We start from the raw sequence: 12,449 nt of genomic DNA on the forward strand, positions 1-12,449 counted from the left end.
GATCATAAATGTGGGCATGCCTACATGCATACACAACAATTGTTATTCCGTATTTTTAAACAGCTTTAATGGGTACGTAAGTAGTCCGAGTTTGTGCAAAATGTATTACGCTGCCTTACATAATTGTGTCACAATTTAAAATACATGATGTGATAATTGTTTTTTCATAATGAAAACAATGGTATCGGGAAAAAAATGGGGTGTGCATATTTACATTATACGGTGTAAACATTTCCTTTTGAAAATGTAGCCAATATCATTAACTTTTTACCTATATTCTCACATTTGTATGTCATAACTGTATTATTTCCCATGAAATGAAGGGATGTACACATATGGCTGCACCGGGAAGTATTAATTTTATATTTCCACGGTTAACAGAGTTCACAATGAGTCAGACATCACTCAGCGAGCCTATAGCACAATTAGCCATCATTGATTCAGCAAAACATTTCACTTATAATGCTTTGATGTCAAAATGTATGCATCGGTCTGAATTAAACAAGTGCTACTATTGTACCTCGTTCATAATAAAACGCTCTAATCACTCAGTGGGAGTGCTGCAGAGGCTGCATGTTTAATGCACTCAAATGGAATAATGCTAAGCAGAGTAGCTTGTGCAATTAAGTGCAGCTGAATAAGGGTGCTTGAAACATGTTATTTTTTTACGTTGGCAATTGCAAGGCAAAGCAACTAACTCAGGAGCCAAAACTGTTTGGTGATATTCCTGGGTATTTCGGTAAAAGTCACGTCGATAGGTACAAAGAAAATAAAAAAAAAACTACGAAGTTTCGATCGTAACACAAGCAATCGTCATCAGGAGAAAAAAAAATAGCGGGAAAAGCTGCTGAGGCAGGATGTTTTAAAGATTTGAAATGTTTGGTGTTATTTTACGTGCAAAACTACCGATCTTGAAGCTTTGTTGAAAAGGAGAACTGTATCGTGAACTATTTATTACATGGAAATGTTGGTTATTTCCAGCCAAGCAGTCGACATTGTGTTACCGACTCCTTACAGCAGAATGCCACAAAATGAACCCCAGTCTCTAGACGTGGCTAAACATATCGGTGTTAAGTCATTAAACATGGCACTCGACGACACTTCACCGAGTAATGAGCATATTAAACTATGACAGTTAAGACTTACTGGAATGCTAAATTTGCACAATATCTTCATCCCAGAACGTCGCTAGATTTGTAGCTCGTCGATGTATAACAATGTTGTCACAATGGCAATGCAAAACATCGCTATATCTGGCGATATACTTGGTAAAATTCAACGCTGGTAGAAAACAATTCGGCAGTCCAGCATTTGTGCATTATCCTTTGGGCAAAGGCTCCACCTACCGCACATTGCAAGGAATGCACGCAAAACAGTTTTATTAAAAGAGGACTCGGCATTGATTACACTATGGAACTCAATTTTTGTTCCTGGGTAGTAAGTGTTATTTCGTAATTGCTTATGCCTTAAAAATATAGCAGATGGCTATTATTCACCACAAACTTTGCTTTTGTGACCAGGACAGTGATATTTAGAAACTTACCTATTTTCAATGATAAAACGGGCGAATTTGTATCTTTTCGTTCACATAAAGTCAGAAAAAACAACATATGAACCAAAATTAACATGTATTTATACTAAAGTAATACAAAAAATGACTCCAAAAGATTTAGAAGTGAGTAGTTTTTCGAGATTTACGATTATACTGTAAATCACTTATCATGAATCAGCCCCCAAATGTCGTCTCGTTATACTGTCCTTGGTAGCGGCGTTCCAAGTCCAGTATATCCTGGTGGAAGCGCTCGCCTTGCTCCTCCGAGTACGCTCCCATGTTTTCCTTGAATTCATCAAGATGAGCATCAAGGATATGGACTTTGAGGGACATCCTACAGCCCATTGTGCCGTAGTTCTTCACCAGTCTCAACCAGCTCCACATAGTTTTCGACCTTGTGATTGCCCAGGAAGCCACGAACCACTGCGACAAAGCTGTCCCCAGCTGCTTTTTCATTACTAGTGAGCTTCTTGGGGAATTAATTGCATTTCAGGATCTTCTTTATCTGTGGTCCGACGAAGACACCGGCTTTGACCTTTGCCTCAGACAGCTTAGGGAAGAAGTCTTGAAGATACTTGAAGGCTGCCGACTCATTATCTACAGCTCTGACAAATTGTTTCATAAGGCCCAATTTGATGTGCAGTGGTGACTCCCACTTGGCGTTGTTCCTCCTCACAGAGAACTCGGTCTACTGTGGCCAGTCCTGCCTGTGGTAGTGCGCCTTGGTGTCCCTGCTGTCCCAAAGGCAAAGATAGCAGGGAAACTTGGTAAAACCGCCTTGGAGACCCATTAGGAATGCCACCATTTTGAAGTCTCCGATGATCTCCCAGCCATACTCATCATACTTCAAGGCGTCCAGAAAGGTCTTGATGCTGTTGTAATTGAGACTCCTGGATGAGCTGTCAATGAAGAGGCGCCACTCATTCTGGTTACAGGAGATTCCGATTGCTTTGAACAGACTGGTCACATTGTGTCAGAAGCAGAGCTCATCTTGACGGGTGAAGAAGCTGCAAAAAGGTTGGTGACGCTTCCTCTGATCTGCGACTTGCACACTTTCATCCAACAAGTTCCACTGCTTGAGCCTAGACGTCAAAAGCTCAGCATTGGACTTTGTGAGACCAAGATCTCTGATCAAGTCGTTGAGGTCTTTTCGGTTGGGGTAGTATGGGTTTCTCTCCTCATCTCCACCTATGCAATTGTCATCTGGATCTACAACGTCTTCCTCGCTCTCTGACTTGCTGCTCTCTTCTATTGACGGCTGCTCTCTCTCCGGAGGATTGGGTACGGGGAGCTCATGGCAGTGTGGCACCGGGGCGATGGATGAAGGAAGATCCGGATACGTGATAGCAGGTGCATTCTTGCCAGTCCGACGTTTGAAAGGGTCCACCATGCAGAAGTAGCAGTTGCCTGCGTGGTCAGTGGGTTCCCGCCAAATTCCAGTGCGAGATACAACACTTCCTTCATGTACTGTTTGCAGTAGAGTTGCCATTATCATCATTAGCCATGCATTTATCCACTGCTCAAATAAAGTCAGCTAAAGTTGTCACCACGGTATTTATAGATTTAAAATGTTTGTGTACGTGTCATTGCGAGTTTGCTATGTGTGTGTCCATCAAAGACCGGAACACCCTTTCAAATGAGATGTTCCATCGCAAGGGGTTTTTGAGTTGAAACATTTAACATGAAATAACGTATCTCTTATGTTATTGTGATGCAACAATCCATCTAGCCGCTGAACAAAATCCAATCTCATCATAGCAACGTAATACTTTTCACAGTAGCTTTCGCCTATGTAATACAAATGAGAAAACAAATAGATAATTCAGGTCCGTCATGAAGGCAAACCGGCCTGGGAAAAGCTGCGTGGCCAGGAGTCAGAGCCATCACCTTGGGGTGCAGTCTCTGGTCCTCACAATATTTAACTTTTTTTTTCAGTACGTAGTCTTGGAAGCTTTCCATGGCTGCACCAGAGCAATTTCTATCTGGTACAAATACAATTGGAGGCTGTTCAATCCCAGGGTGTGATCAAGAGATGGTTCCCAACTTGTAAACCATTTAATGTTAGCTGATAATACGGTAAAAATAGGTTGGAGATCCTTTTGCTGAACCTGAAGGGTGCCACTAAGAAGTGGGGCCATACCATCAGCCCCACTTACCTGGGAATTTTAAGTCATCAAACACACCAACCCCTCAACCTTCTATGAGTACAGTAATAGAGTAATTTCAGAGTGAGTGGCGGCATTTCCATACCAGGGCAGTGTGCTCATGAACAGCCCTGGTTCGGCAGTGGAGTTCTTACAGTACTTTAAATCAGTCGAGCGGCATTATCTTTTATCTCCTATATAACCCCATATAAATGTAGATTACTGTAATGATGAAGAAAAAGATTATGGTGATTTTAAAGCAGCCTTTGGCTTAGTGCTACTAATCAATCGCGCACACATTCTCGTGTCCGCAAAAGTGATTTTGTGAACCATTACTTACATTTCAAATATTGTACACACATTCTGATGTGTGTGTCTGCGAGACTTGGAATGTGAGTTCGTTCGTATGTGAGATGGATCGAGCCTGATTGGTCGGCTCAGTCAATCGGCAGGGCAAGCATGCAAAGCCACAATTCCCATCAGCTTTTTAATCGGCGTCATTTTCTTGCACGGTTGAATCGGGTAAAATATTTTCTCATTCATTTGGGGCAATGACTTTTGTGGATTTTACAACTCAATTTTGAACTATGCAAAAGCATGAAAAAAACTCTATATGAATAGGTAAAATCTTAGTTATTTCCTCCATCGAATGTGATGAAGACATCGGCACACGTTTGCCAAATATAAGAAAAAATTGCCACCACGTGAATCGAGCTTTCGATATAACAGATATTGAGGAATGACAACGTACTTAATGAATTCAATGTTAAGGCGTTGAGCTGGATCTTCATTACAATCACGTGAAAAAGATCATCAGAAAACTGTATTTTCCAGCTGTGCTACTGCAGCAAGGCAATATCATGCGTTCAATGGTGTTAAGCTCGTACTGACATTTATTTTTAAATTTTCCGGCAGCCTATTTGGTTGAGGTTAACATGTTCAACATACATGGAGGTGGGACCACAGCGGAAACACAAGGGAAACTCCCCACACACCAGCAATAAAGAGGAAACAAACAACAGGCTTTTTTACACTGAACGGTGCACAAGGAAGTGAGATGTGTGTAGCTGGACATGGCTGGATCATCTGCTTGGCTCCGTGTCGCCTGCATCGTCGCTGGTTGGGCTGCTGTCATGAGTACGTAGCCCCCTTCTAATGCGCACCTTCGTTTAAGGGCAAGTCTGAAGCGTGGCGAGATTGTGACCTCTCTTTACCCTGTGTGGTCTGAACTTTTTGTTTGCAAATTAAAGTATATTAATTTCGATTGTCCATGTCAATCACCGGTTTGTTATGCACATTAAATCTTTCTTACTGAACTCGTACAAAGGTGTCTAGGGCTGCACTGGGCCAACAGAGAATGAGGTATTTAATGCCTGATAAACTGGCCATTGATATATGGGCCTCGATGCAATAAACTCAGCGTAACTTGAATTGTAAATCTGATTAACTACATCGCCTGGCATACAGGAGGTCGTGGGATCGATCCCGACCCCGACGTTTGTATATTTGGATTCGGCATTTTTGTCCCCGTGGTCACGTGGATTTTTCTCCCGGTATTCCGGTTTTTCCCTTCACATTTAGAAACGTGCGCCTAGATTATTTGGCTGCGATCAAAGTCCACATGATAAGCCACTTCGTTGGGCTATCATTTCTGGCCAGGTCGCTTCTGGAAAAGAGCTATACAGCTCAGTGGGCCTTAGCTGGTAAAATAAAGTTGCATCAGTAAAGGTTATAAACAAAGCAAAAAGAAAAAGCGCATTATGCACTGTTGTGGAGCCTTCTGGGTAACAAAATAAATAGACCTCTAACCACTTCTCCAAATAACAAAAACGCTTCAGTCCCTCACTCGATTGGCCTTCCGGACTTGCATTAACCAACAATACAAGCTGGACTTATTTTAACCTCGTGTGTCACATCAACACATTCAGCCTCGTATAAAACAATATGTGTTTGTGTTGGTGGTCACAACATGAATACTGAGTTTGGTTTGGATTTTTGTCTCAATAAATACTGCTGATGATTGCAAATTAACATGAGTTAGAAAGACAACTGGCTAATGGACTGAAGAATATTTTTTTAGAGATACATACTACATTTATTGCATTCCCTAGAATGATCCACAACAGTACATGCTGTACACTATGGGAACCTCATTTGCCAGTAAAAATATGATAATTGGTTTTTTACCCTTCTATCTGGCAACAAAACTGACACCTTTTTACAATGAGTCATGTTTGCATAGACCGCAATACCTGCAGTCATAATACAAACAAAAGACATAACTCTGATAATGTGCACTGTCCTTGAAGTTGATTGGTCCACACCCCGGAAAGCTGTCTCGGGTGTGGACCAATCAACTTCAAGGACAGTTTCTTGACAGTAGCATCTGGTACACGGGCAGTGTTTGTTTAACAAGCTTGATTCGACTGATGAGACTGAAAGATGAATGACCCAGACAGGCATTGTGTGTTCAAACAAATGTTGTCAATATAAATGTGAGTTTGGGCAGGGCATGTCGCTAGAAGGAATGACGACCAATGGTTAAGGGTGATGATTGAGTGGCAGCCGGGGAATGGAACGCGTTCCACAGCACACCCACAGAGGCAGTGGAGAGTGATAAAATCAGCTCGTGTGCAAGTGTTCGGTGGATTAACACATCACAGGATCGTAAAATGGTCGGGGAGGCTTTCATCCAGCTTTGGATTGATCATGGCTAACGATGATGATGATGCAGTCTGAAGTGAATAAGAATCAGATGTGGTTTTGTCGAAATGGCTCGTCCTTATGGTCTTGATAGCATAACTTATGATTAAAAGAAATGTATTACAGATAATATTATCAACACTGCCTCACACATAGGGAGGAGTGCTGGGGCAGTGCTTAACACATTTCACTCAGAACCCAGCCACCTGTGTTCGATTCCTGACCACAACTATCCCGCTCTGACCAGAGTGGTGAAAAATGGTGATACATCCCCTCATGACTGACGATGCATTTGGGGGCCTTCATATAGTAGTGGATCGATAAAGGGGCACTAAATAATGATTGCTTTAATAACAGAAAATAAATAACGTACATTTTTTGGGAAATTTGCCTTTCTTCAAACTGTACTGTATTTCTCAGAAATGTAACATTTCATGTGTAATGCATGTGCATTGAGTATCGTCTTGTTGTGGTTGTTTTGTCACGCCCTGCAGGCAATATCCCTGGAAAAACTGAACAAGTCAAAGCAAAACAACACCAAAATATCCTCCTTCATTGCCTGACACTCTGCACGGGCCAAGTTAGCTTTATTGTTTGGTTTGTGTTTACAGATACATGGGAACACATTAACGATTATAGTGACAAAGAAACGCATGTCAATAAATACATTAAACATGATAACCACTCCCTTACCATTGAAAATCCTGACTGGATGGGCTCTAGATTGCACAGATGTCAATGGTCATGTAAATCTGAAGTGTTCTTTGTTGATACAGATATTCTCATAATCAAAGGTAAGAAAAGTAACACGCAAACACATTCATTTTTAACAAAGCACATACTATACCAAAATTAACACGAATACATGTTTCTATTATTGCATTATTATGTAAGTTTATTGAAAGAAGTTGTGATAATTACAATCTACGTTTTTCCAAATTGATGGTCGTTATCTCAAAGGGTTCTAGTCGGTGAAAGTGGGACCATGAATTGGACTCAAATTAACTCCAGTTCAGGGGATCTTTTCATTTAGCGCATGGGCCACAGAAGAAATTGGTACCACCAAAGATAGCAAATATTTAATCATACCAATTGATTTATTTAGTGTAAATACGAGTGGAATACTTGATATTTGATGATCCACAATTCGAAATGGTTATCACAAAATTGACTGCTGTTGGCCAGAAATGTGAACCACCAAAATGATGCCACCTCAGGCAGTACCAGCAGGTGGGATATCTGGTCTGGACTTATGGACTACGGTACCTGTCATTTCACTCATTTTGGGGGGGGGGGGTTGCTTTCTGGGTCCTACTTTTACACTCATTCCTAAATTGGGCCATCTTCACATCCACTCCACAGTCCGTTATATCCTGCTTCACCAATTCAAATCACCGCTTGCTCGTGCTGAAGCTACACAATATTTGAGCGATAACTAGAATGTGGAATTTCGACGAGTGGCTAAGTGTTATGCATAGGTATGGTGCTTTTGAGAATGGTAAGGCCACTAAACATTTCCTGGTCTCAAAAAGGCTGTTTTGAAGTCCAAAAGCTTGCAACATTTTTTTTTCTCCTATTGTTAAATTTCCTGTCCTCACAATTCGCATGGTTGGCTACATACAGTGCTCAAGAAGTTCAACATACATTCATACGCAAATAATGGGGCTGTAAAGTGGGCATGGTTGGCACAATAGTAGGTTGGACCTATTCGCAATAAGTGGGGCCAACATCATGAAGGGTTAGCCCCACTCACTGTTTGGGTGGAACGAGTGATTGGGCATTGCTGACAGTTTTCGGCTTATCATGTGTACTGGCTGAGGTACCAAGAAATGTGATTATTGAAGCACTGTTGGTAAAATGTGCTTATTTTTGTCTGCAGGTGTGAAGATGAACAAAAATATGAAAGCTAGAATTGGGGAACACATCTCGATTCCCTGCCAAACCAATTCTGCAAGACAAATCAATGGAAGTGTTAACTGGCATGTTGCTCTACAAGGACAACCATACTACCCTCTCTCAATTGACAGTATGAGAACAAAATATTTGAAAAATAGAACTACATCATTGTTAATTAATGATGTCAATGGTAAAGATGCAGGTGTTTACCTGTGTGAGCTGACCATTCCTGGGGAATTCTATGAAACGAGGCTCGACGTCATCAAAGGTAATGCATTAAAATAAATCTACATTGTGATCCTCATGATATAACTTCAGGTTACATCGATTTCTAACAATTCTGGAAGGCCGTTAATTGTATTCAACAAACAAAACAGTCATGCACGAGTGAGGATCTATGGACTCGCAATGAAAAACAATCACTTTCAGGAAACACATGTGTTATTGAGTAGCCTTTGACGGAACCGTGGTTCTCTGCTCAGACAATGTTAATGCACTGCCTTTAGATGTAATTTATCAAATTATTATCCGATAGGTAAATCTTCCACCAAAAGAAAAAATGGACCGATCTCACCGAGACCAACAACAACCGAAGGTAATCCTTACTTTATTTACATGTGCACAAATTATCAATGCATGATTTCCAAAAACTACATGAAGATATACTCGTGTATTAATGCAAGGCTAGTTTCAGAAATGCCACAATCCTTATTGTTCCCACACATGAGCTGATCTCATCATAACAAATCTATGGTGGATGTCCTCTCGGGTACAGTGGCTTCTTCTGGGGTGCCACAGTGGTGAGATGTTAACTACCTCGCCGGGTATGCAGGAGGACGTGTGTTCAATCCCGACCCTGATGCCTGTATATTTAGAGTTTGCACGTTCTCCCTGTGGTCGCGTGGATTTTTCTCCGGTTTCCCCCTCCACATTTAGAAACATGCATTTACAGTATTTGATTGCTATACATTTCCACATGATAAGCCACTTCTTTGAGCTCTCATTTGTGGCCAGGTCGCTTCTGAAAAAGGACTCTATAGCTCAGTCGGCCTTAGCTGGTAAAATTAAAAATAGTTTCGTTTTAAATAGTTTATAGTTTCTCTGGTTGCCACTGTTATTGATTTACTCCATTAGCCATCAGCCCTTCTTGCAATGTGTTCTGCCCAAGACCACTTAACAGTCAATACAGTGTCTCTGAATTTAATTTGTTCTCTCATCCATGTGTTCCTTGTTCTATCTCCTTGTGTAATACATCATCGTTTGTAACATTTTATTTACGATGTCTTAATTTCTGCAGAATTAGTTTTTACAACTAATGTTCATATATTACTTGAAATTACTGAAGAACTTAAAATGGCAGTAAAGTTTTTGTTACAGATTAATTTGAAACACAAAAAAGTCACGTACACAAATTATCTGAACAAAAGAAAATAAGTTCGGGAGGGACACGATTTTAAAAACACAACAGAATTTGTATTGGACAGTTATTTAAGGTGGGCATAGGTCAAACTCATGAAACGGGCCAGTGAAAGCAGGCTGGAGTGTCTTATAACATTTTATTTGATACTAAAACACAAAATAACAATGTGTCTCGAGGAAAGCTTTAAATTGGTGAGTATTATCTGGTATGATATAGGGTGCAGATGCATAAATACTGACAAATGAAATATTTGAATATATTACACATACAATCAAATAATCGCCAACCCTTTGTCAACCTACCGTTGGATAACGGCATCTCCATGTCATGCCTTTAAAGAGGCTGTTTGACCATACTTCACTATGCTAGTCAGCAGAGGTGGGACAAAGTCATTGTTATGCAAGTCCAAGTCGAGTCGCAAGTCATCAAATTCATGACTCGAGTCTGACTCGAGTCCAAGTCACATGACTCGAGTCCACATCTCATAGGTGGGACAAAGTCATTGTTATGCAAGTCCAAGTCGAGTCGCAAGTCATCAAATTCATGACTCGAGTCTGACTCGAGTCCAAGTCACATGACTCGAGTCCACACCTCTGCTAGTCAGTGAACAGTGGGGTGGGGGAGTTCAGATGTCACTTGCCACTGATCTCAGCCATGGTGAGGAATAAAGCTTCGGTTAACCAGGTTCATAGTGCGATGTTCCTCGTGCGCAAATAAATTGGGCTCGAGTCACACATCCAGAGTTGATGGCGAAGATATTTGTCGATCTTCACAAAAATAAATAATTTATCATTTGGCAAGGAACATTTATCAACAAGTAAATTAGGCTCTAAAGCAGTATCAAAGCTGTACGAGTAGCTGTGCCACGCATCTTTGGGTCATGGCATTCACAGATTTGCAGGCACACAACTTTAATTACAATCTATCCTTGTTTGCAGAACCATCTCATGAAAACCTTCCAGCGGTTTACATTGGGGTGACAACATTATGCACAGTGATCATTTGTTTGGCTGTCCACTATTTTTGGAAGAAAATGAAGATCAGGGTATGTGTCTCATGCATGCATACATACATTCACACATACACAGCTCACTCACACGGTTAGCCCTATAAGAGTAAAATAATATTTTAGGAGCACTCGTAATGACTGGAAATTTTTTTAAAGGGTAAAACCTATTCTTATTTTTCATCATCATGTTTTTTGTTACGTTCAACTCTCTATTATCCGTGGTAATCATGGTAAGTTCTGGCCCGAATATAAAAAGTATAATGCCAAATATGTAAATTAGTTTAGAATATCTGTTTTAATTGTTTACCTATGTTAAATTGGAATGAAGGCATAGAATGAGTCATTTGTTTTATTGTTTAAGGTTTCATCTCAGATGTGGTTGTAGTGAGCACTGAGTCACTGACTCCTAATGAGTGAGGAGTAGCTAATAATTATTGTATCCAGTGCACGTGTAAACTACTACCAATGGATAATCGAGAGTTCACTGTACAAGGTAGCCCAAAAGTCAGGATACATTGCGTTATTGAATTTATTTTGACAGAGCCATTAAAACATGTTCATTGTTTGATAATTGGTTTTTTACCCTTCTATCTGGCAACAAAACTGACACCTTTTTTACAAGGAGTCACGCCTTTCGGCGTCATCTAGTCCAACCCATGTGAGACTAGGCTCTAAGGAAAGCTGTCTCGGGTGTGAACCAATCAACTTCAAGGACAGTGCATACATTATCAGAGTTGTGTTTTTTGTTTGCATTATGACTGCAGGTATTGTGGTCTATGCAAACATGGCTCCTTGTAAAAAAGGTGTCAGTTTTGTTGCCAGATAGAAGGGTAAAAAACCAATTATCATATTTTTTACTGGCAAATGCGGTTCCAATGATGTTCATCGATTGTTAAGTTAATATTATATATATATATTTTGCTTCTTCCTGGACAATAGTATAGTTGAACCTAAAGCCCATTTTAATTCTAACTTGAACACACATTGCAACAAAGTCTCCATTGATTGGTTTCGAGAGAACTTTCCATTCAATTGACCGCCAAGTTGTCACCGTCGTTCACAGTTAATGCGTGCTGGTGATGGTCGCCGGCAATGATTGCTGTGATACACGACTCTCGTGCCCATTAGGATGCGCATCTTGAGCATACGGCTATTGCGCATCCCATTGGAAATTTCCCAAACTGTTGGTTAATGGAGGCATCCGAACGTTTCCCAAAAATAATTGACGAAAATGGAACGTTTACCAACACGCGAAATCAGGCCTCCTGAATGTAACGCATGTGGGGCCAGATTGAAATGCTGGCGAGTGTGTGTATTGCCACGCTATTTGACTTTAAATTGCTGATGTCTCGGGCAAATTGCCAAACCGGAATCGTTTTTGGTGTCTTGGAAAGGTTTGAACGGGGCCCAATATATGTATACGTATGCGTTTATCTTCAACAGAGGAGCAACACGTCAGACTCGGCCTCGAACAATGTAAACAATGTCTCGAATTCGGGACAAATTCAAACAGATAATTTCTGCGCCATCGGTCCATCCGAAACTCGACCTGAAGCTGATTACTCGGACTCCACGTTCACAGGTAATGCTCTCTACAATGCTACAAACATTCGACAATTATAGCGAGCCTCTCTTAAGCTTTGTTAAATCTATATTACCATGCTAGCAAGGTCCTTTTCATTATTGGTCAGGCTTACTACATCCGTAGTAAGGATTTTTACATTA

The 12,449-nt window shown here is 40.7% G+C and overlaps 1 protein-coding gene across 7 annotated transcripts in view; it reads left to right on the forward strand.

Annotated features, from left to right (window-relative positions):
- The first annotated feature begins 4,720 nt into the window (after positions 1-4,720).
- LOC144738579 (uncharacterized) overlaps positions 4,721-12,449 on the forward strand; it is a 60,296-nt gene continuing 52,567 nt past the window's right edge. For all 7 annotated transcript variants that reach the window (XR_013589288.1, XR_013589286.1, XR_013589287.1 and 4 more), the window contains exons 1-6: positions 4,721-4,833; positions 6,894-7,193; positions 8,279-8,563; positions 8,831-8,890; positions 10,654-10,760; positions 12,168-12,306. Coding sequence is in view for 4 of the 7 variants with exons in the window: in XM_078621614.1 (XP_078477740.1) it covers positions 4,770-4,833; positions 6,894-7,193; positions 8,279-8,563; positions 8,831-8,890; positions 10,654-10,760; positions 12,168-12,306 (955 nt within the window). In the remaining 3 variants the exon portion in view is untranslated. The remainder of the gene's footprint in view (positions 4,834-6,893; positions 7,194-8,278; positions 8,564-8,830; positions 8,891-10,653; positions 10,761-12,167; positions 12,307-12,449) is intronic.

The sequence above is a fragment of the Lampetra planeri genome, chromosome 3 (assembly GCF_965212315.1).
Source record: "Lampetra planeri chromosome 3, kcLamPlan1.2.h2, whole genome shotgun sequence".
NCBI lineage: Eukaryota > Metazoa > Chordata > Hyperoartia > Petromyzontiformes > Petromyzontidae > Lampetra > Lampetra planeri.